We start from the raw sequence: 25,802 nt of genomic DNA on the forward strand, positions 1-25,802 counted from the left end.
TTATGGGGGTACTTTGGGAATTTTTGAAATTTGAGGGGTATTTTAGGAATTTCCACAAATTAGAGGGGTATTTTGGTAATTTTCCCTTATTTCAATAAAGTGCAACATCCAATAAGCTATACAGTGGTCGTACGTCGCCCATTTTTGCGTGCTCTCAACGGGCAGCTGACGTGACGCACCGTTGAAGCCGGGTCCCGGTTATTGCATTGCATGGTGCGGCTGCAGCACATGTGCAACCACTGGATGACACGTGTGAGCCATAGAGAGAGCGAAAGGATACCTGAACTTTGAAGGGTTTCCGTCCCTCTCGGTGTTTTCGCTGCTCTCTCTCTCTCTCTCTCTCTCTCTCTCACAGACACGCGCGCGCGCGCAAAGCGACGCCATGGCGACACTCATCTGTGAACGTCCAGAGTGGAAGGACCTGCAGGTAAGAATGTGCTCTATATCGGTCTCGTTTACTTATGTTTGATCAAAGCAGACACACCACCTATCTCTCTACACAGAGGGAGGAGGTTCAATTCATCATTCCAAATGCTGCATTGTGTGATCTTCGGTACGATCTGATTTCTCTAATCTCATATTACTTTTCTTGTTCGCATCCCAGAGCCAGACAGCTGTCGTTAAAAAGACCCACCTTCGCGAATTGCTGAAGGAAGAAGAAAGATGCAAATCTATGATCATGTATGTCTTACCATCTTCAGTTAGATGCTCTAGCATTATGACAGCTTATATAAATCCTTGACATTGGGTGCTGTGTTTTTACCTGTGCCATTAATCTGCAAAAAGGCCAGGTCTTTAATCATCCCTGGCATTCATTCTGTTTGGTTCATGAGGTATCTACATGGAGGGCTTGTTAGTGCAAGTAATGTAGTGTTGGGACGCTTAGAACTAGAGTAAAAATAGAAGTCCAATAGCATACCTCTTGTGGTGCTTATTCATAAGCTTCTTTCAGCTCAGAGCTGGAACGAGGTCACTTGTCCATAGAAAACCGATCACTGACTTGAATGTAGGAGCTTACTCATAAGTACTTCAATTGTTCGGGATGTGCTACTTGACTGTTGAGCTACATGCAGGAGATTGCGTACAGTTAGTTTAGGATGTGGTATTAGTGATATAGGGGTCGTTGTGGCAAATGGTGTCTAGACTCAAACCAACTAAGTAATAAGAGAGAGCTCATTTGTTGCTGCGAATTGATGAGGGGCATCACCTTGATAGTGGAACAAATTTTCAAACTAATTGCATCAAAGAAACAAGCTTGTGTGTCTATTCAAAGTGCAAGATGCTCACGTACCATCACTCTTAAACTTGTTTGGAGTTTGAGATCACTTAGCTTAATGGCCACACCACGTCAATCCAAATGATTGTCTTTGAGAGAAACAAGGCCACTCACATGCCTTGCCTGCATGAATTTGTTTGATTATCTGTCTGTACCAACAATGCAACGAAACCATCTATTCAGTCTTCACTATCACAATGGTCTCAAGTTATATACCATTCATAGAACATCATTGTGTAGCCTCTTATATACTCCATGAACTGGATAGCTCCTATGCTGTGCTTGAAGCATATTCAGCTATCTAAGGTGCAGCGAAAAAGGCGAATCTGATGATGATGAAGTTTGCAACTGCGAGAAAAGCTCCTCACGACCATGGGTAGTTACCAGATCTCGGATCTATTGTGACATAATTCCTCTGAATCAGCCTTTGAACAAGGGCAGCCCACTGCACGGGCCTAGGGCAGCACTACAACAGAGTAAGCAGAGCAAGAGGGTAGAAAGAGGCCAAGAGATTGCGTAGATAGAGAGGGTGATCGGTGGCGAAAGCGCTACCGATCTATCAGAGATAGAGAGAAAACGTCAGAGTAGATTGCCCTAGAGAGAGAGAGAGTGAACCCCAAAATGCTGGCAAACTGCAACCGATCAATATGCTAAAGGGGGGGTGGGGGTGGTCCCTTTATAGGGACCCTAGACACCTTATAAGGTGTCTAAAGCAAACTCGCCTGACCCACAAAAACAGCCCATTATCGAGACAAATGGGGGTGCCTTAAAAAAATATGCTACATCATAACCTTGACAATAAACCAGCCTCCAAAATGTGGTCCCCAGTCGGGCACATACAAAGGAAACGTGCAGAAACTGAGACTCTAATTCCGTGAAACTCTAGAAACAGGGATCTTGCCTCGTACCATTGGAAAAGGTACGTCTACCTCAAATACGGCCAAGCACAACTACAAAACAAACCTCACTCCCTCAAGTGCTTGTGGAGATAGAGGAGCCACCATTGGGTGGAAGATGAAACTCTTAATGCCCGCTCTTAGCTCTTGGATGGGGAACCAAGGGAGGTTGTATGAAGGGATAATGTATCCTGTGGTAGAGGTTTGGTGAAGATATTAGCATGATTATCTGATGTATAACTATCTCAAGTTGAATAGTACCGTCTAGGGTCTTCTTACGAACAAAAGGATACTATATCTTTGTATGCTTGATCCGGGCATGAAACACCAAGTTCCTCACAATGGCTATACAACCTTGATTTTCAAAGTAAATTATGGTTGCTTGTTGCTAAAAACCTATCTCTAAACGCAATCTCCATAACCAAACTTACTAACATGTAGCCTTGCATGTCACAAGACGGGCACCACGTGCCAATAGAAAAGAACAGACTGAAACAGACTTTTAGCACTTCGATAACAACTGAATTGAGAGAGAGAGACGACACGCGACACGGAGTGGCGGAATTCCACCCCAGAGAGAATTGGCCCCAAACCTTGGTGCCCCTTTCGGTATTTCTTTATATTGCATCAACACAGTACAAGCCAGTACTCCAGACTCTGCACCTTCGCCAAGAAGCATGCCATAGAATGAGCCCTAACCTCATATTTAAAGGCCCTTGGCCTAAAAAGCAATTACAGTGAAAAGCCTTCAAAACTCAAAAGCTTCTGGTCCAAAAGCAAAGCCAAAAAGCTGCCAGCGTAAATCACGGAAATCTGTACAGCCTGCCACGTCATCACCCAGCGCAATTTTCGGAAATCTCCCTGCTGCCCTAAGGGTTAGGGTTAGGGTTTTCTGCAGTTTTAGGGTTAGGGTTTTCAGAATTAGGGTTTGTAGGTTTTATGGTTAGGGTTTTCAGAATTAGGGTTTCAGCAGTTAGGGTTTTTGGCAGAAATTAGGGTTAGGGTTCTGCTCTCGGACAGCCACATCATCACTTTGTGAGAGTTTAGGCCCCTCGGCCACATTTGTAAGTTGGCTCCATTCTTTAGGCTTTGACACGTTAGCTGCTTGTTACATTGCAAACAGCCCAAGACTCGGCTTGCATGGATCATGAGGCAATTTGTAGGTTGCTTCTTGTTGCTCCATGAAATCGCTCTTGTACCAAATGAAAAGGTTTAACCTGGAGGCGAACTGTCCATATGGATTTCCACCCCAATTGAATTACTCTATCTTTTACGAGTAATTTTGAAGTCCATACCTCAAGCGGCATACCATGTCACAAGACGGGCACCACGTGCCAATAGAAAAGAACAGACTGAAACAGATGTTTAGCACTTCGATAACAACTGAATTGAGAGAGAGAGACGACACGCGACACGGAGTGGTGGAATTCCACCCGAGTGAGAATTGGCCCCAAACCTTGGCGCCCGTTTCGGTATTTCTTTATATTGCATCAACATAATACAAGCCGGTACTTCAGACTCTGCACCTTCGTCAAGAAGCATGCTAGAGAATGAGCCCTAACCTCATATTTAAAGGCCCTTGGCCTAAAAAGCAATTACAGTGAAAAGCCTTCAAAACTCAAAAGCTTCTGGTCCAAAAGCAAAGCCAAAAAGCTGCCAGCGTAAATCACGGAAATCTGTACAGCCTGCCACGTCATCAACCAGCGCAATTTCCGGAAATCTCCCTGCTGCCCTTAGGGTTAGGGTTAGGGTTAGGGTTTCTGTAGTTTTAGGGTTAGGGTTTCTAGAATTAGGATTTGCAGGTTTTAGGGTTAGGGTTTCCAAAATTAGGGTTTGCAGGTTTTATGGTTAGGGTTTCCAGAATTAGGGTTTCAGCAGTTAGGGTTTCTGGCAGAAATTAGGGTTAGGGTTTTTGCTCTCGGGCAGCCACATCATCACTTTGTGAGAGTTTAGGCCCCTCGGCCACATCTGTAAGTTGGCTCCATTCTTTAGGCTTTGACACGTTAGCAGCTTGTTACATTGCAAACAGCCCAAGACTCGGCTTGCATGGATCATGAGGCAATTTGTAGGTTGCTTCTTGTTGCTCCATGAAATCGCTCTTGTATTAAATGAAAAGGTTTAACCTGGAGGTGAACTATGTCCCTATGGATTTCCACCCCAATTGAATTACTCTATCTTTTACGAGTAATTTTGAAGTCCATACCTCAAGCGGCATACCATGTCACAAGACGGGCACCACGTGCCAATAGAAAAGAACAGACTGAAACAGACTTTTAGCACTTCGATAACAACTGAATTGAGAGAGAGAGACGACATGCGACACTGAGTGGCGGAATTCCACCCCAGAGAGTATTGGCCCCAAACCTTGGCGCCCCTTTCGGTATTTCATCAACACAGTACAAGCCGGTAACCTTCGCCAAGAAGCATGCCAGAGAATGAGCCCTAACCTCATATTTAAAGGCCCTTGGCCTAAAAAGCAATTACAATGAAAAGCCTTCAAAACTCAAAAGCTTCTGGTCCAAAAGCAAAGCCAAAAAGCTGCCAGCGTAAATCACGGAAATCTGTACAGCCTGCCACGTCATCACCCAGCGCAATTTTCGGAAATCTCCCTGCTGCCCTAAGGGTTAGGGTTAGGGTTTTCTGCAGTTTTAGGGTTAGGGTTTCCAAAATTAGGGTTTGCAGGTTTTAGGGTTAGGGTTTTCAGAATTAGGGTTTGCAGGTTTTATGGTTAGGGTTTCCAGAATTAGGGTTTCAGCAGTTAGGGTTTCTGACAAAAATTAGGGTTAGGGTTTCTGCTCTCGGGCAGCCACATCATCACTTTGTGAGAGTTTAGGCCCCTCGGCCACATCTGTAAGTTGGCTCCATTCTTTAGGCTTTGACACGTTAGCAGTTTGTTACATTGCAAACAGTCAAAGACTCGGCTTGCATGGATCATGAGGCAATTTGTAGGTTGCTTCTTGTTGCTCCATGAAATCGCTCTTGTACCAAATGAAAAGGTTTAACCTGGAGGCGAACTATGTCCATATGGATTTCCACCCCGATTGAATTACTCTATCTTTTACTAGTAATTTTGAAGTCCATACCTCAAGCAGCATACCATGTCACAAGACGGGCACCACGTGCCAATAGAAAAGAACAGACTGAAACAGACGTTTAGCACTTCGATAACAACTGAATTGAGAGAGAGAGAGACGACACGTGACACGGAGTGGCGGAATTCCACCCCAGAGAGAATTGGCCCCAAACCTTGGCGCCCCTTTCGGTATTTATTTATATTGCATCAACACAGTACAAGCCTGTACTCCAGACTCTGCATCTTCGCCAAGAAGCATGCCATAGAATGAGCCCTAACCTCATATTTAAAGGCCCTTGGCCTAAAAAGCAATTACAGTGAAAAGCCTTCAAAACTCAAAAGCTTCTGGTCCAAAAGCAAAGCCAAAAAGCTGCTAGCGTAAATCACGGAAATCTGTACAGCCTGCCACGTCATCAACCAGCGCAATTTCCGGAAATCTCCCTGCTGCCCTCAGGGTTGGGGTTAGGGTTAGGGTTTTTGCAGTTTTAGGGTTTTTTGACAGCAGAATTAGGGTTTTAGGGTTAGGGTTTTCAGAATTAGGGTTTCAGTAGTTAGGGTTTTTGGTAGAAATTAGGGTTAGGGTTTCTGCTCTCTGGCATCCACGTCATCACTTTGTGACAATTTAGGCTCCTCGGCTACATCTGTAAGTTGGCTCCATTCTTTACGCTTTGACACGTCAGCAGTTTGTTACATCTCCCCTTCTTGAAAGAGAGTAATCGTCCGCGATTACGACATATCTGCAAAACAACTCAAGTTAGCTCAAAAATTTCCGAGGGACAATTAGTTTGCTCTTTTTATTAAGGAGTTAGCTTCTCCTTTCTGCTCTTTTGATCAAGGAGTTAGCTTCTCCTTTCGGCTGTTTTGATCAAGGAGTTAGCTTCTCCCTTTCTGCTCTTTTGATCAAGGAGTTAGCTTCTCCTTTCGTCCAGATCGGAACTCTTGATATTCCGACATAGTAAAATTAGCCATCACACCCAGACCGTACTGATCTTCCACGGGTGTCTTGATGCACTAAAATTACATACCCAGGCAATCTCATCCAATTAGAATATTCAGTAGTTGACACATCACAATGCAACACAAATGCTCACATATGCATGTTACAAGACACAACAAACAGCGCCGCTAAGCACTCCCCCGAGACAAACGGTCTGCGGTATGAAGCTACTCAACGACTACCTCGTCACTCCCCCCGCAAATAACCTAAAAAGGTCCGGGCCATGAGCTCAGAGGACTGTACAATCAAATGCTCCAAGACCGGAATCTACGTCGCTTGGAGGTTCAAGCATACAACCAAACGCTCCCCAGGCATCGGCCTGCGTCGTTTGGAGGTTTTCTAGCATACAACGAACCCGCTCCCCAGGCGTCGACTTGCGTCGTTCTGAGGTTTTCAAACATACAACGAAACGCTTCCCAGGCTTCGGACTGCGTTGTTCCGAGGTTTTCAAACATACAACGAAACGCTCCCCAAGCATCGACCTGGTCGTTCCGAGGTTCAAACAATACCAAAACAGTATTTCTCACTTCTCCACCCGGGAGTAAAATCACCAATCATTGAAACTAGTATCAAACCAAAGTCAAACAATTCAAATCGGCACCAAAACAGGTTCAAAACAGATACCATCCATTTCAAACAAATTTCAAATAGGATCACCAAACAAGTTCTCAAAGAGATTTCAAACTTAAAAAGCAATCTTGACATCAGTCAAGCTCGAAAAGTCTACTGACTTTCCATTCTTAAACCTGCACCAAAATTAGGGTTAGGTTCATTTCATAAGGTCGTAGCCGAGCACAGCATGGTCCATCAGCTCTTGGACAGACAGTGTTTCTTTGGTGGCGATGGTAGTTCCAAGAGATAGCAATCACACCGAACCTCCAAGGTTATCAACTCGAGAAGAGACATCTACTGAGAGATGTCGAGAAATTTCAAGATATAATCTGCTAGGGTTTCCATGGCAAGCATTTCAGGAAACCCCACTCTGCCAGAAGTTGCACTCCGATGGAAGATGTCACAAACCATATAACTTTGGGCAAAATTTTTCTTGAAAGCTTGCCAAGTACTTGGAGTATGCTGCTTGGTAGCTGTAGACATCAACATCTGCATGGCACTGCTTCTGAGAAAAAAAACTGACTTGAAACAAACCTTGGATCCTTCTCTTGCAAGTGATCTTAATTGGCTTATGCCTTGTAAGACATGAGCGGTGAAGACGGGAGCGCGCCCGATGCGCGATGAAGTAAGGGTGGGAGTGGCTAATACGTTCGGTATGCTTTCAATAAAAGCACACGCCTGATGCTCTTTTGTAGGACCGGTATGCTTTCAAAAAAGCAAACGCTTGATGCTCTGATACCACTGTCACAAGACGGGCACCACTTGCCAATAGAAAAGAACAGACGGAACAACTTTAAGCACTTCAAATAACAACTGAATTGAAATAGAGAGAGACGACACGCGACACGGAGTGGCGTAATTCCACCCCAGAGAGTATTGGCCCCAAACCTTTGCGCCCCTTTCGGTATTTCTTTATATCGCATCAACACGGTACAAGCCGGTACTCAAGACTCTGCGCAGAACCTTCTCCAGGAAGCCTGCCACGTCATCAGTTAGCGCAAAACGCGGAAATCTGCCCTTAGGGTTAGGGTTAGGTTAGGATTTCTGTAGTTTTAAGGTTTCTGGTAGTAGAATTAGGGTTTGCAAGTTTTAGGGTTAGGGTTTTTAGAATTGGGTTTGCAAGTTTTAGGGTTAGGGTTTCCAAAATTAGGGTTTCAATAGTTAGGGTTTTTGGTAGAAATTAGGGTTAGGGTTTCCAAAATTAGGGTTTCAATAGTTAGGGTTTTTGGTAGAAATTAGGGTTTTTGCTCTCGGGCAGCCATGTCATCACTTTGTGACAGTTTAGGCCCCTCGGCCACATCTGTAAGTTGGCTCCATTGTTTAGGCTTTGATACGTCTGTAGTTTGTTACATACCATATTCCCAACGATTGAGACTGTTTTAGATATCGCAAGATGCGAAGGCTTGCTCCATATGTGGTTGGGCGGGCCTTTGCATAAATGAATTGAGAAGTCCAATAGGAAATTGATGTCAAAAGCATAGTGACATGGGGACGGGGACGGGTCTCGGGGACGTGGCGGGTCCCGAGGACGGGGACGTGGCAAAACGGGGACGCACTTAAAAAAAACACTAATTCTTTGCAAATTTAATATTGAGACAATAGTGAACACTTATGAGCACAAGATTGCAAAGAAAAAGTGGTTTTTGCATTCATATTACATAACAACAAAATATAACAAAGGGCGTGCGGTGTGCGCGACACAGTACACCATTGGTGTGGTGATCAAGCATCAATTATCCTCGCCAAGGGGCAAAACATAATGAGATACAAGTGAAGAGTGGATAAGTACAGTTTAGCATACAGAGGAGGGCTTAGAGAAGCTTGGGATCCATTGATGACAGATATTAGAGAAGGGTTGAAGAGAAGGAAAGAGGAGTAGGAGAAAGCTTGATGGGAGGGAGAGAGAGAGAGAGAGAGAGAGAGAGAGAGAGAGAGAGAGAGAGAGAGAGAGAGAGAGAGAGAGAGAGAGAGAGAGAGAGAGAGAGGAACTTCAATGGGAACTTCAAGTCTTCAAGGAAGTGGCCTTGAGCCTTGAGGCTTGGGTATGATAGTAGATACTATGAGGCTATGAGCCTTGAGGCTTGGAAGTGTGTGCTCTTAAGTAGAAAGAGCTCCCCCCAAAATGGGGGTTTGAACTTTGAATTTTAAATTTGAAAGGCCCCCCAAAAGTGGGATTTTGAAATTTGAAATTCCCCCCAAAAGGGTGCTTTTGAATTTGAACCCCCCCCCCCCCCCTCAAAAAGTGGGCACTTAAAAACTTTTTTGAAATTTGAATGACTGCAGTCCCGTCCCCTGCCCGCGTCCCATCCGACTTGGTCACCGGGGACCCGCGTCCTGGGACCCGTCCCCTGCCTCGTCCCCTGTGAGGGACGTCCCCGCGTCCCAAAAACGGGTCCCCGTCTGCGTCCCGGCGTCCCTCATCCCGTCCCCGCATAAAAGGGCCGCGTCTCCCTGTCCCCTGTTGCCTCGTCCCCTGTGAGGGACGTCCCCGCGTCCCAAAAACGGGTCCCCGTCTGCGTCCCGGCGTCCCGGCGTCCCTCCCGTCCCCGCATAAAAGGGCCGTGTCCCCCCGTCCCCTGTGAGGGACGTCCCCGCGTCCCAAAAACGGGTCCCCGTCTGCGTCCCTCGTCCCGTCCCCGCATAAAAGGGCCGCGTCCCCCCGTCCCCTGTTTCTATGGTCAAAAGCAGTGTTCAGTGTCCAAATAAGAGAACTGACTAGCTTCCGATACTTTGTAGCATCAACTACATCTGAGGGGTCATACGGCGACAATTACTGGTTGGGATCCACGGAGAAGACATAGGTTTGCACTTGTCATACCAAATGCTTCAACAACTCTTGGACATAGCGTTGTTGAGAGAGAAAGATGCTACTTTGTTTGCCATATCTCTAGTTCAAGAAAGTAATGAAGCAACCATCACATCTATGGAGAACAAGGCTTGCTTCCCTTGAAATGGACCCCAAGCCTTTAGTAGCTTGCGCAACTTTATAATATGGTGTGTTTACTATTCCCTACCACATCTTGTGTAAGGTGCAGCGGAAGTGAATGTTGAACTTTGCTCAAGATGAGTGCTCCGAATTGTGCTCAAGGGTTCCTTTACTTACGGAAGGGAGAGCCTTCTGTTCCTTTAGTGAGAGAGTGCAAATGATCACAAACAAAGTGAATGACGCTGTGCATGAAGGTACTGGGACTGAGAGAAAGAGAGAGAAGAATACAACAACAGAATGTTGTCAAACCCTCCTCCAAGGGCCCCACTCTTTATGGCGAGAGAGGTCTATGCTATTAATTGCACAATCCTCGTACAATTGTCTAAATGCAATGGTCTTGCCGACAATGTCGAGACGACGATGATGAAGACGACGAGACGGGCTGTATCTGCTGAATTTTGACTCTATGTCGATGACGACGATGCGACAACAATGCGTTGAAAACACAGACGTTGAAATCTGCGAATAGCGGGCTGAATCTGCAAACGTTGGCTGATTTGACCGTGCGGCGAGGATCTGTTGCGGGAAGGTGAGATCTGCAAGGTTTGGGGGCTGCGGAGCGGAGTTTGACTGCTGAAAACTGAAAATGCTGATGCAATGGATGTGCTTGTCGCCGGGAATCTGCAAAACGCTAGGATGATCTACATGTTGCAAAAACGCTAGGTTGATTTGTTGTTTGCAAAAACGCCAGACTGATATGGGAGTCAGCAAACGCTGTGTGATCTGATGCTGTGGGAAACGCCAGGGCTGATCTGCTGTAGATGAACGTCAAGGCTGATGTGCATCCGAAAAACGTTGGCTGGTCCTTGTGGCTGAAAACACTAGGTTCCCTTGCCGGTGAGAAGGTGCACTGCCAGATGCTATCTGCTGCCTCTTCCGCCAAAAAGTGCTAGCGCTAGCTTTTCTTATATATTGCCTTAGTCAATTTGCCCTACCCAGTTTCCCAACAAAGTCACTTAATAATAAGAAGTGAAAAATGGCTAAAATAGAGAAAATGGGTCCTGTACACTCTAAGATGCTCCTAATGGGTACTGACTGTAATTTGATGATCATGCTGTGTGCAACTAGAGGAAATGCAACTACTCTAAGTGTCTGGACATGCATAGTCTGTGAACAGACTAACAAAGGTGCCAGAACACTTCCTAAGCTATTTGAACCCTTGTCATGAAGTAGCTTGTCCACATGTACATAACATGCACATAGGGTGAGATGTGCACGTGATTTTCCTCCTTTTTAAAGTGAGGTACTGGTACCGAACTGTATGGTGTCGAGGGAGATCGCCAACAACTTTTGGAATCCTAGGAAGGACTCTTCGCCGGCTCACTCTGTTTTGTGGGTCGTGCGATACTTGAACTTCATAAAGGTCTGCAATGCTTGCTTCTTTGGGCCGCACCGAAAGCGACACAAAGTCATCCGTGGTTGCGTCAGAGCTCCAACTTCGGCTATAGTTGTGGATCTACCTTCTTCAAGTATCTCCGAGGAGGAAATTCCTGAAACACTTCCAACACAAAAACATGAACATATCCATTCCATGTAAAGTGATTGGAAAAATTCTAGTCTTCTTTAAAGACTGTGCATGCAATGTAGATGAACAAAGAGAGGGAGTGCCAAACCGTTCATCAAACACACACAAAAATTGGAATCGAAACTTGTCTTTGTGATCTAAATCTATCAATTCTAGCAAATCACAATGGAAATGCCGATGCTTGATGCTCAATCTTTTTTGTGCTCTTTCGGATACTGTGTCATGCCAAGGAAGAGACATGGAATGTGAATTCCTTGAATGCAAACATTTCATCTTTTCATGAGTAATCCGCATACATTCGTGCTCATTCACGAGTGAATCGTGTTCATTGTACAATATGGCATGCCTATGAAAAGGGAACACATAAAGATGGTGACTAAAATACAGGAAACCGTCACGAATGAAAGACTCGAACAATTCGTACTGACTAATCATGCGCATATTTAATACTTCCTGTGGGGGTTCCTTATAAGGATCTTGACTCGAGAGCCAAGATCGGTTCTTCGTGATTGATCGAATCTGCAATGAGGTTAGCTTCACTAAAAAAGCATTAACTAAACCATCATCCTTGTGAACAATCACATCTTTATCCTGCAAATCATCATGCTTGTGAATAATAACATCTTGATCATGCAAATCATGTGTGTCGTGCTTTGGAGAAGAAAAGATTGAGAGAGTCTCCTTCTCCTTTTTCTTTTCAAGCTTCGCCTGCACATTAGAAATAAAAGATGAAGAATGAACAACTTCCTCCCCACGAATGACAATGGGAGAGTCACTTTTGGCATTGAAAGTGAAAGTATTGGCTGCCCAATCAATGAGAGGGTTATGCTCACGAAACAATCGAATGCTTAAAAGCATATCACATCCTGAGAGAGGAGAGACTACAAATTTCCTGCGGAAAGACGCTTGTTGAACAGTGAACACATCAAAGCACTCTCGTGTAATGAGAGAGTCCATACCGGGAGCGAAGCCCGATACCTCGAAAGGAGATGTCTTGCTAACCTCCAAGCGGGCTCTTTCAACAAGAGAGTCACTTATCACATCATGCATACTGCTTGGATCAAACAATATGACAAAACGCTTGGTTCTTGGGGGTCTTGGTTCTTGGGGTTCTTGAGGGTCTTGGTTCTTGGGGGTCTTGGTTCTTGGGAGTCTTGGTTCACATGACCATAACACTTAATGAGAGACTCATCAATGGGAGGACCATGAGAAACTTGGGTCATACTCGTGTTCTCATTTATGGCATTAACAGAGGATGTGGATTCTTTAGATTCACTAGATTCAATCTTAGGACATGTTCTTTTTATGTGACCTTTGATGTGACAATGATAACATCGACCTTCCTTAAAATAAATGCTTTGTTCTTCTAACGTGATGGATCCTCCTAAAATTCCTTGTGTTGCTTTTTCATCTGGGGTGAGCTTAGGTTTAACAATTGTGTTAGCTTTACCCTTAGATTCATTGTGAGTGTTCTTTTCTGAGAGACTAGAGGAAGATTGGTTAGAAGAGTTACCATTCTTACCGCTCTTATCATTCTGCGGGTTTTGATGTTAGGTGCAGCGGAATGATTGTTTGCACTTTGCTCAAGATGAGTGCTCCGAACTGTGCTCAAGGTTCCTTTTGTTCTTATGGAATCTGCTACAATCCAAAACGCTGGTTTTGGGGTTGATTCTGTTGGTCTTTGTCGTTGAAATTCTGCAGGTCTTAGGGTTGAAAACTGATGGTCTTTGATGGCTGAAAATGTCCAAAGGCTGAAAACTATGGCTGCTTTTGCTAGGATAAAAAACGTTAGGCATGGGGGTTCTGTGGTGATGGCAAGGGCTGAAAACGCTGATGTGTTGCAGCTTTGCCGGCGATGAAGCTAATGCTGAAAACGCTATGCATGAGGATCTGCTTGCGGTGACTACCTGTTGCAAAAACGCCAAGGGCTGGGACTTGCTTGGCGATGATGCCTTGTTGCAGAAACGCTAGGTGCTGAGTCTTGCTTGGAGGGGAGAACCGCCAAGGTCTTGCTTGAGAAGTTGCCTGCTGAGCTTGGCTCCTGTTGCCTCTTCTGCCAATTAGTGCTAGTCTAGGTTTGCTTATATACAAATACTCAATTTGCCCTACCTACTTTCCAACAAAAGTCATTTAAAAATAATAAGTGAAAAATGTCAAAAATAGGGAAAATAGGCTAAATACACTGGAAAATTCCCCTGAAGGATTTTGATGGATTCTTATGGGAATGCTTATGATCATGCTGTGTGCAACCAGAGGATATGCATCTACACTAAGCGTCTGCGCATGCACGGTTTGCGAACAAACTCACAAAAGTGCTAGATCACTTCCTATTCTAGACTGACTGAACCCTGTTATGTTGTAGCTTGTCCACGGACACATAAGGTTGGATGTGTCGCGTGACATCCCCTCCTTTTCAAAGTGAGGTACTGGTACCGAACTATATGGCGTTGAGGGAGATCGCCAATAACATCCGGAATCATGGAAGGGACTCTTCGCGTGGTTCGTGCGGTACTTGAACTTCAGAAAGGTCCGCAACGCTTGCTTCTTTGGGCCGCGCCGAAAGCGATACAAAGTCTTCTGTGGCTCCTTCAATGCTTCAACTTCGTCAAGAGTCATGCTTCTTGCTTCTTCAAGAATCTCCATGGCTGAAAATTCCTAAAACCATTTCCAACACAAAACCATGAACATACCCATTCCATGTAAAGTGAATGGAAAAAATCTTGTCTTCCTCAAAGACTGTGCATGCAATGTAGATGAACAAAGAAACGGAGTGCTAACCCGTTCACCACACACACGCAAACAATGAGATCGAATCTTGTCATTCTGATCTAAATCAATCAACTTTGGCAATTCACAACGGAAATGCCCATGCTTGGTGCTCATACTTTTATGTGCTCTTGCTACAATTGTGTCGTGCCAAGGAAGAGACAGGGAATGTGACTCCTTGAATGCATACTTTTCAGCTTTTTGTGAACAACCCGCATACATTCGTGCTCATTCATGAGTGAATCGTGCTCAACGTACAATATGTCATGCCTAGGAAAAGGGATCACATAAAGACGCTGACTAAAATACAAGAAACGATCACGAATGAAACACTCGAACAATGCATGCGTATCAATCATGCGAACACATAATACTTCCTGTGAGGGTTCTTGAGACCTAGGCTCGAGAGCCAAGATTGGTTCTTCCTGAAGGGGTTCTTTCTGAGGGGGTTCTTTAGACCTCGACTCGAGAGCCAAAGATCGGTTCTTCGGGATTGATCGTATCTGCAATGAGGTTAGCTTCGCTAGAAAAAGTATCCACTAACTCATCATCCTTGTGAACAATCACATCTTCCTCATGCAAATCATCATGCTTGTTATGCAAATCATCATGCTTGTGAGAAATCACATCTTGATCATGCTAATCATTAACAATCTATTCATCATGCAAATCATTGTCATTCAAATCATCATGCAAATCATGTGTGTCATGCTTTGGAGAAGAAGAGATTGAGAGAGTCTCCTTTTCCCGATTCTCGCATCTGTGCCTGAACTTGAGAAAAGAGTCGCAAGAACTCTTTCACGTGTCAGTCGCTCTGTTCTTGTCTTGCGCTTCGCAATGTATGGCTGTCACTCTTTCTTCGTGTTCACGCTCTATTTCTGCTTTTCTTTCTACGTGTCTTGCTTCGCGTTCTAACTTCCTTTCCATAAACATCTGCTCCAACTCCTCCATGGAGTTAGTGCAATCCTTGGCGTAGATGGGGAAGGGGGAAAACCTCCTGGTGGGGAAAATTCTTCTTCACCTCTCTCATGCTCATCACCTCCGAGCGAAGTATCCATTCCGCTTCGAGTGATGACCATCCACTGACCATCCACTGAAGTCGTGGGTTCTTGTGGATTCTTGTGGTCTTGGGTTCTTAAGTTCACGATGAACTCGGGTTCTTGGGGGTCTTGGTTCTTGGGGTTCTTGAGGGTCTTGAGGTTCTTGGGGTCTTCTTCTGCTTGCAATCTGTGTTTGAGAAGGATCTTCTCTTCACTCGAGTTCTGCTCTTTTCCGCGGGCGTGCGCACTCCTTGGCGGCCTTGCGCTCACACCAAGGTTGCTTTTTCCCACCTCACGTTGATTGGCCGGCTGCTAAGTGCACGATCCGCTCTCAATGAGTGAAAAGAGGCACAAGGGGAGGCTGGACAAGCCCTTCTTTCTTGGGATTCCTGTCACTCTTCAAAAACACGATTAGGAATCGACATGCCCAAGCGAACTTGGGTTCGTGCGACCTCAACAAGCAAAAAAAATTCTTGTGATTCTTGTGGTTCTTTCCTTGAGTGATATAGAATATTGCCAAAGCTCTGATACCAATGTTAGGTGCAACGGAATGATTATTTGCGCTTTGCTCAAGATGAGTGCTCCAAACTGTGCTCAAGGTTCCTTTTGTTCTTATGGAAGATAGAGCCTTCCGTTCTTAATGAGAGAGTGCAATGATTACAAACAAAGTGAATGGATACTGTGCGTGCAAGTGTATGAGACCGAGAGATAGAAAGAGAAGAGAGATACGACACCAGAGACGTAAAAACCTCCTCCGAAGGCCTCACTCTCGTCGGCGAGAGTGGTCTACTTATGATTGCACAATCTGGTACAAACTGAATGCATGTGTTGATGCAAGTCTAGGCTATGTCGACGACGACGACGGGGATGACGACACTGACCTAAGGGTTGAAATCGGCAATCTTTTATCTGTTGTCCAAAAACGCTATGGGCTGAAATCTGCTACAATCCAAAACGTTGGTTTTGGGGCTGATCCTGTTGGTCTTTGTCGTTGAAATATTACAGGTCTTAGGGCTGAAAACTGATGGTCTTTGATGGCTGAAAATCACCTGCTGAAAATGTCCAAAGGCTGAAAACTGGGGCTGCTTTTGCTAGGATAAAAAACGCTAGGCCATGGGGGTTCTGTGGCGATGGCAAGGGCTGAAAACGCTGATGTGTTGCAGCTTTGCCGGCAATGAAGCTAATGCTGAAAACTCTATGCATGAGGATTTGCTTGCGGTGACTACCTGTTGCAAAAACGCCAAGGGTTGGGACTTGCTTAGCGATGATGCCTTGTTGCAGAAACGCTAGGTGCTGAGTCTTGCTTGGAGGGGAGAACCGCCAAGGTCTTGCTTGAGAAGTTACCTGCTGAGCTTGGCTCCTGTTGCCTCTTCTGCCAATTAGTGCTAGTTTAGGTTTGCTTATATACAAACTTACTCAATTTGCCCTACCTACTTTCCAACAAAAGTCACTTAAAAATAATAAGTGAAAAATGTCAAAAATAGGGAAAATAGGCTAAATACACTGGAAAATTTCCCTGAAGGATTCTAATGGGAATGCTTATGATCATGCTGTGTGCAACCAGAGGATATGCATCTACACTAAGCGTCCGGGCATGCACGGTCTGCGAACAGACTCACAAAAGTACCAGATCACTTCCTATTCTAGACTGACTAGACTGACTAAATCCTGTTATGCTGTAGCTTGTCCACGGACACATAGGGTTGGATGTGTCACGCGACATCTGAGGAGTCTGAGAAGTACTTTGAGAAGTCTTGTTTTCCTTCGGCTTTCCCTTATTGTGCTTCATGTTCTGTGCGAGAGCAATTGCTACTGCCTTGTTGAGATCTACGGGGTCGATTACTTCGACATCAAAACTGATATAGTCGTCCAACCCGAAAATGAAAGCCTCTTTGCGCTTCGTATCCGATTTGCGTAATTGGGTGCCAAGCTGCAAAACACGGTTAGAAAAAGACATGACTAGAGTACCATTTTGCTTAAGATTGCGCCAATCTTCTTTTAATCGCGCTAGATACTGAGGTGGCAAGAACCGCGCCTTGAGCTTGTCTTGGAAGTCGGCCCATCTGAAAGAAAGGGGAACGCCTACCTCGGCTCCCTCTAGGTGTGTGGCCAATTGCTCCTCTTGCCATGCTTGATACCAATTAATGGCATCACCGGCAAGATACATGGCTGCCGTCAAAACTTTGCTATTTCCTGTCTTCTTAGTTGTCGCAAAATAAGCATTAAATTGATGCAACCAAGAATGAATAGCATTAGCATCCATCTTACCATCATACTTACTAAATGTTAACTTCTCGGTGACGGGGTTGTTGGAGTCCAAATCTCGGCTTGCGCCACTAGAAGAACCACCAACATCTTTGACCGTCTCGGGTTTCGAGGTGAGTACCTGTAGGACCAACTCTTGCATGTGTTGATTTCTCTGCGCCTCACACTTTAACTCCAAGGCCGCTCGTCTTTCTTCGCGTTCGCGATTCAATTCTGCCTTTTTTTCTTCTGTTGCCAAGCGCGCTTGCTTGCGCTCACGCTCTAAGGCTGCCGTTCTTTTTTCGCGCCGCCTTGAACGCTTCTTGTAGTATCATCATGTCTATCGTCGTCTTGACCAAAGCCTCCATAGGATTTGGTGCAATCCTTGGCGTAGATGGGGAAGGGGGAGGGTCGGAAAAACCTCCTGGTGGGGAAAATTCTTCTTCGCCACCTCCATGCGAAGTATCCATTCCGCTTCGGGTGATGACCATACATTGAAGTCTTGGGTTCCTAAGGTCACGAGAAACTTGGATTCTTGTGGTTCTTGGGTTCTTGGGTTCTTGAGGGTCTTGAGTTCTTGAGGTTCTTGAGGTTCTTCTTTAGCTTGCAATCTGTGTTATAGAAGAATCTTCTCTTACCCGAGCTCTACTCTTTCCTGCGGGCGCACGTGCCCCTTGGCGGCCTTGCGCTCACACCAAGGTTGCTTTTTCCCACCTCACGTCGATTGGCCGGCTGCTAAGTGCACGGTTCGCTCTCAATGAGTGAAAAGAGAAAGAAGGGGAGGTTGAAGAAGCCCTTCTTTCTTTGGTTTCCTTTCACTCTTCTAAAACACGATTAGGAATCGACACGCTCAAGTGGACTTGGGTTACGTGTGACCGCAACAAGCAAAAAAAAATTCTTGTCGTTCTCTCCTTGAGTGATACAGAACACCGCCAAAGCTCTGATACCAATGTAAGGTGCAGCGGAAGTGAATGTTGAACTTTGCTCAAGATGAGTGCTCCGAACTGTGCTCAAGGGTTCCTTTTACTTATGGAAGGGAGAGCCTTCCGTTCCTCTAGTGAGAGAGTGCAAATGATCACAACAAAGTGAATGACATTGTGAATGAAGGTATTGAGACAGAGAGAAAGAGAGAAGAATACGACACTAGAATTTTCTCAAACCCTCCTCCAAGGGCCCCACTCTCTATGGCGAGAGAGGTCTATGCTATTGATTGCACAATCCTTGTACAACAGTCTAAATGCAATGGTCTTGCTGACGATGTCGACGACGACGAGACGGGCTGAAAACTGAAAACGTTAGGGGCTGAAATCTGCAAATCTTGTATCTGCTGAATTTTGACTCTATGTCGATGACGACGGCGATGATGTGTTGAAAACGTAGATGCTGAAATCTGCGAATAGCGGGTTGAATCTGCAAACACTGGCTGATTTGATCGTGTGGCGAGGATCTGTTGCGGGAAGGTGAGATCTGCGAGGTTTGGGGGTTGCGGAGCGGAGTATAACTGCTGAAAATTGAAAACGTTGATACAATGGATGTGCTTGTCGCCGGGAATCTGCAAAACGCTAGGATGATCTGCATGTTGCAAAAATGCTAGGCTGATCTGTTGTTTGCAAAAATGCCAGGTTGATCTGGGAGTCTGCAAACGCTAGGTGATTTGATGTTGTGGAAAACGCCAGGGCTGATCTGCTGTAGACGAACGTCAAGGTTGATCTTCAATTGAAAAACACTGGCTAGTCCTTGTGGTTGAAAACGCTAGGTTCCCTTGCCGGTCTCGCTGAGAAGGTACACTGCCAGATGCTATCTGCTGCCTCTTCTGCTAGAAAGTGCTAGCGCTAGCTTTTCTTATATATTGCCTTAGTCAATTTGCCCTACCCAGTTTCCCAACAGTCATTTAATAATAATAAGTGAAAAGTGGCTAAAATAGGGGAAGTGGGTTTTGTGCACTGTAAAATGCTCATGATGGGTATTGATTGTAATCTGATGATCATGCTGTGTGCAACCAGAGGAAATGCAACTACTTTAAGTGTCTGGACATGCACGGTCTGCGAACAGACTCACAAAGGTGCCAAAACACTTCCTAAGCTAACTGAACCCTTGTCATGAAGTAGCTTGTCCACATGCACATAGGGTGAGATGTGCACGTGACATCTTGTATGTTGTTGACTATGATTGGTGGATTTGATTTGTCAATTAAGGCTTTGTTGTGTCTATGGTTGAGACATTGCTTTGCTATGTGACTTGCTTGTCCACATTTGAAACACTTTTCTTTTTCCATGTTTCTCTTGAGTCTTTAACCTTGAACCTTCTATACCTTGCATATGTTATTATGTTGCATGTTGATGAATATAGGATTGCTCAGCTGGTGCTTGTGAGTGCAATTGGAGCTTGGATTGTTGATACACACCAAGATAAGTAATCGCTTTGCACTCCACATCTAGAGAAGCTAGAGTACTACCAAGCGAACATGAAGCTCGTGCGTAGTTTTCATGCTATGGGGACACCCAAGGAAGTAAAATATACATTCTGAAATTACTAGAACGTAGTTTAGTCTTGGAGAATGCAATTGGACTTTAAAGTTTACTCTTGTCAATTTGTCACTCTTGAGCAGGTAGATCCGACTCAAGTGAAGATCATTCTTGACTCAATTGTAGAGGAGATAAGAGCGCCGGATCAGAGACAAGGAGGAGATTTTACGAGAGCTTCATAGAGAGCTTGAGAGTGTGGATTGATGGGTGACTAGGTCATGTGCACATGCTTATAGTATCCCTCTTCGCTAGAAGGTTGTAGAGTGAGAAACAGCACGATGTGAGAGCATCCGGCGAGGAAATTTGCATGTGCATACCAGTCGGGCTCGTGGGAATGAGGTTGTGCATCTCATTCACGCTTCACAACAGGATGACCCAGATGAGGATGTTGCGGGTCCGTTAGGAGGGCCCACTATTGTAGAGAGAAGGTTTGATGAGGAGGGCAATGTGTTGACAGATGGAGACTGTAATAGACTTGGACACTCCAAGTCAAGAATCAATCGCGACAGCACCAAATAACCACTTCAAAACACTTCACAGATCACAATAGATTTACACTGGCCCGACGGAGTTCCGCCTGGGGGAGTTCCGTGCCTAGAGATATTGGCCCCAAAGACTGGCGCCCCTTTCGGTATTTCTTTTTGTATTAATCAATTCAAAGTACAAGAGAGTGGGTCGGGATTCACTCTCAGACTCTATGTCCAGATGCTCTGAGAAGTGAGGCCCTCACCACTAATTTAAAGATTACAAGGGATGCCCAAAAGCAGAGCCCCAAAAGCTTGAAAGCAAAAGCAGATTCTCTCTCTCTCTCTCTCTCTCAATGAGAGTCAGTAAAAAGCAAGTTCTCTTTTTCTCTCTCTTTCTCCCAAATCATAGCAAAAAGCTGAGATTTGCGTCGCTCAATTTTTTATTTTTTTTTTTTTTCACCTCCGCGATTTCCGAAAATTAGTGTTTTTGGCAGAAGTTAGGGTTTCTGCTGTCCGTAGCCACGTCATCACTTTGTGACATACCCCCCTCTTGAAAGCATTGTAATCAACCGCGATTACGCATGCAAAACTGACAAAAGCCATAAACCGTCTTAGCAGACACTGACTGTTAGTACCTACGTACTAGGAACACACATCTAGCACATGTACAAAATCGACAGTCACATCACACGACATCACAGGACATCACATGACATTCAACATTCATTCGGATCTTCGAGCATGATTTATCGGCAATGTAGCTAGCAATTACATCTAGGTCCAATCGGGACCTCATCGATGTCCGATTGACTAACCCCTATTGCAACCATGTCTATTCGAGATCAATCAGACCAAAATGCTGCAGTCATTTCGTCTATCAGTTCCTGCACTCAAAAGAAGTGAAGAAACAAATCAGTATCATTATCAGGAATTCCATTTCATACAGTCATCCAGCAGAATACTGTCAACTCTCAGTATCCTTGAAGCTCAAAGAGACATCAGTGACTTTAGTATCAAAATCAAGGCATCTGTTGACAAAGGAGCGGAGTAACTCCCCTCTTGTGCATCCCACTGCACCAGATCTTCGGCCAAGCTGAATTTCTGGGTTCCGTTTGGAGTAGACTATGCTAAACCAAAACATCAAGGTAAAGTTTCACAATCCGAGGAGTATCTGCTAGGTCCTCCTCCTCCATCCACTTCGTATCAAATGCAAGAAAGTTCTTGAACTTAACCAAGAACCGCCTTCGGACTTTACCTTTCTTCGTATACTTATGTGCCAAACCTGTTCAGGAACAAGGATCTCCTCGTTTTCTTCTATTGCTCATCAGGCTCCCCATCATCAGGCACATCACCCTTAACAGGTTTTAAGAGACTCACATGCAATGCATTGTGAATCCTCCAAGTATCTGGCAGTTTCAATCGGAAGGAGACATCATTTATCTTTTCAGTAATCTGGAAAGGTCCGTAGTATCGAATACTAAACTTTGGAAAAAAAAAGCCTCTCCTTTCCCTTTTTCTTTCTTAGGCGTGCCTTCTCAAAGCGTAAGAGCACCCAATCATCCTCCTTCAGTTTCAAGTCGTGACGATGGCGATCCGCTGCCTTTTTCTGTCGTTCTTGAGACTTCTACAAAGTCTCGCGAACCTTGGCAAAAGCCGTATCCAAATCTCGCGAATATTCATCCGCTTCAAATATCTAATCTTTCGTGCTCAGGAAGGATGGAACCTTCGCAACACTTTCAACAATCTCAAATGGCGTCTTCCCCGTCGAAGAGTGTATCTTGTTGTTGTAGGCAAATTCCACCAAAGGTAAGTTCTTTTCCCATTGAATCTTCTGATCCGAGATACAAGACTTCAATAAATCTAAAACCACTGAATTGGCAATCTCAGATTGCCCATCAGTCTGCAAGTGGAACGATGACAAGAACTGCAACCGCGTGCCAATGTTCTCCCAAATTGCCTTCCAAAACAAACTCATAAATCTGGGGTCTCTGTCTGAGACAATCGTCTCAGACGTGCCGTGTAATCGGACAATCATCGTGATCATTCTATGTTCTCGGGAGATCAAAAATGAAATCCATTTCAATACTTTCCCAGGGGCGGGTGGGTATGGGTAAAGGCTGTAACAATTCCTGTGCCTTATGCCTGTCAAACTTGACCTTCTGGCATACTGCGCACAAACTCTTCCACATCCTTTTTGAGTCTCGACCAAAAGAAGTATCTCTCTACCCCTTCATGGTGGTAGCAATGCCGCAGTGACCCGTAAAAGGTGGACAGTGGCATTCAGTCATAACCTTTTCCCGCAACGGCTGTGTAACGCACAACATAGTCTTTCTCATCAAGTAGCCTTCCCGAAGGGAGTATCCAGCTACTGTCTCCCCATCCCGTATCCGTGTGAAAATATCTACAAAATGTGTATGTGTGGCATACTGATCGACCATATCCTCGAAGCTCCTATGATGTATCGCGGAAATAGCCCAGAACCAACGGCTTCCGAGACAAGGCCTCTGTCACCACATTCTTCTGTCCCTGCACATGGACAATCTGGAAGTGAAACTATGACAAGATGTTCGCCCACCGCATCTGCTTTTTCGAAAGCTGCTTCTGTGGCAAGAAGTAGCGCAAACTTTGATGGTTTGTAAAGACAGTAAAATCCGCTCCGAGTAGGTAATGCCGCCACTGAGTAAGAGCATGGATAACCACCAAAAGCTCTTTCTCATAAATCTGTGCTGTCATCTCCGACCTAGAGAACAATCGGCTCTCGTAAGCAATGACATGGCCTTCTTGCATCAAGACCGCACCCAGACTACGACCACAAGCATCACACTATACTTCAAATGACTTTTGCAAGTCCGGCAAAGTCAAAATTGGTCTCGTAGTCAATTTCTCTTTCAATGTCTGAAAGGCAGTCACTTCTGTGGATCCCCATGAGAAAGGGACTCCTTTCTGTGTCAAGATATGCAAAGGGGAAGCAACCTCTGCAAACTTTCGTATGAACCACCTGTAGTACGAACACAGTCCCAAGAAGCTTCTAACTTCATGGACGTTCTTCCAATCGGGCCAATCACGTATAGTCTCTATCTTAGCCGAATCCACTTGCACTCCTGCTGCTGAGACAAAGTGTCCCAAAAAGTGTATCTCTGAAGCAGATGATCTTTGTGTTCTGCCTCATTCTTGGAGAAAACAATGAAAAGTGCCAACAAATAGCCTGTGCTCTCAAAAAATCCTGTCCATCATCCGCTAAATGTCGCAGGAGCATTGGTTAAACCAAAAGGCATCACCAAAAAAACTCAAATAACCCAAAAGTCGTCCGAAAAGCTGTCTTGTAGACATCTTCCGACGCGATTCAGATCTGATGATATCCACTCTTCAAGTCAATCCTGCTAAAGCACGAGGATCCCTATAACCTGTCGAGTATATCATCGATCCTAGGAATTGGAAATCTGTTCTTGATGATGATTTTGTTGAGAGCTCTGTAATTGATACACATTCTCCAAGATCCGTCTTTCTTCAAATCCAACAAGAGTGGAGAGCAATACGGTGAAGTACTATGCTGGACAAGACCCTTTTCCACGAGGTCTTTCACTGGGTTCATAATCTTTTCATTCTGTACTCGGCTCACACGGTTCGGTGGCCGGTTCGGTGGCGTGCTTTTAGTTATCAGATCAATGGTTTGATCTTCAGGCCCTCTGAAAAGCAATCGGCATGAGAGTGGAGAAAAATCTTGGCGTTCTTTTGTTCAGGTCAAAACATATTCAACCTTTATCCATCGTTCAATTCTCTCCCAAATTAATGAGTAAAGAAACTAAAGTTCATCAAGTACAATCTCTGAGCCCTTCATTTGTCAAAGTGGCTTTCTCGGTCCGGTAGTCAACCGCGGCGTAGTTTTGGTGGTACCAAGGGATTCCGAGTCACTCGCGTGCCTTGAACACCCCTGTCATTGCAAACGAAGTTTGCCAATGCTTGGTGTAATGGCAACATCCCATCTGGGTGCCAGTCGAACTACCTCCGCCTGTGGCGTCAGTCTGTCGGGCGTAATTCCAAATCGGGCTGCCAATTCCAAGTGAAAAGAAGTTGGCCTTGGCTCCTTCAAAAGAGCTTCATGATCCTTCACTTTGCCCCAAAAAGCGGCCAAGTTTGTACTTTCATTCATTTGATTCGGTGCAAGTCCCACGCCATGTTGTACCAGTTCTGCTTTTCTATCTGCCTTTTCTGCCACGTTCCTCAGCTGCTCTCGAACTCTCAGCCCTGTCGTCGTTCTTATCATTCTGTTCTTTCTGTGCCTTTTTAGGGCACTTCGCGGAGATATGTCCATGTTCCCCGCATCCAAAGCACTTCCCCTCTCTAATGAAGCGAGCTTTCTCCTGAGGAGTAAGCTTGGGTCGTGCATCCTTCTTCTCTGGGTTTCTCTTTTTTCCTTCTACTTTCATTCCCAGAAGTCTGTTCGGCTCGTTGTGTCATGACCTCATCTGTGGGGTAGGTCAGACTGCCAGAGTGAATGGCAAAGCCCCGCTTCGCATGACTCATCAACTCGTGAATAGAAGCTGACTTCTGTTCCAAGCAGTGATCTCAGATCTCTGTAGATAGACCCAAGGTAAACCGCTCAATTTGTTCTCTGAACGAGATCTTCTTGAATGAAGAGGCGAGTAGAAAAGAGCTCCAGAATCTTTCACAATAAGCATTGATTGTATCTTTCTTGGTCATTCGAAGATGGTTCCAAGCAGCTCGTACATCTCGTTCATATTCTTGCGTCAACCAAGAAGAAATAAAAAGCTTCTTAAATTTCAGCCATTTAACTGGCGCATTCTTATTTAAAAGAAGAGTGGACCACCAAGTACGAGCATTCTCCTTAAAGTAAGAGGCAGCTCTCCGAATCTTGGAGTGCTCTGAATAGCGTCCTCCCGCGAAAGCGATGTCAAATTGTTGTATAAAAGACAAAGCCTTCGAAGCATCTAAGTATCCTGAAAAAGTATCAAACTTGATCGAGTGGCCACCTTCCTTAAACTCTCGGACTTTCTTGCTTTTATCTTCGAGAAAGTCATACTGGTTAGCTTTGTAAAAATTCTTCTTGTTCGCATAAAAGTTTCCGTCATCGGAATCTGAGCTGTCTGTAGACGAGTCGAGTCCTCAGTAGAACTGTCAGTCTCTGGGCGAGATGTAGCCTTCTTTGCCTTTTTCTTGCCCTTTCCGAACCTTGGTTTCTTGCTTCGCTTTTTACCTTTTCTGTCTTCTTCGCTCGAATCTGAAGAGCTAGAAGAACTGTCAAATGAAGAAGAAGAAGAACTGGGTACTTCTTCAAATCGAACACGCTTCTTTCGTTTCTTTGCCTTGTCAAAAGTCGACTGACGACCCAAATATCCCGGGAAGTCAGTGCTCTTCTGCTTTTGCCGTGCTTTTT

The 25,802-nt window shown here is 45.0% G+C and overlaps 1 protein-coding gene across 1 annotated transcript in view; it reads left to right on the forward strand.

Annotated features, from left to right (window-relative positions):
- The first annotated feature begins 244 nt into the window (after nt 1–244).
- The window catches only part of LOC147458372 (Sugar isomerase (SIS) family protein), a 59,985-nt gene continuing 34,427 nt past the window's right edge, over nt 245–25,802 (forward strand). Inside the window, exons 1-2 of the mRNA XM_086513025.1 lie at nt 245–427; nt 605–681. Of these exons, the coding sequence (XP_086369151.1) occupies nt 383–427; nt 605–681 (122 nt within the window). The 5' untranslated portion in view covers nt 245–382. The remainder of the gene's footprint in view (nt 428–604; nt 682–25,802) is intronic.

This window comes from Adiantum capillus-veneris, chromosome 5 (assembly GCF_014529385.1).
Source record: "Adiantum capillus-veneris isolate H3 chromosome 5, ASM1452938v2, whole genome shotgun sequence".
Lineage (NCBI taxonomy): Eukaryota > Viridiplantae > Streptophyta > Polypodiopsida > Polypodiales > Pteridaceae > Adiantum > Adiantum capillus-veneris.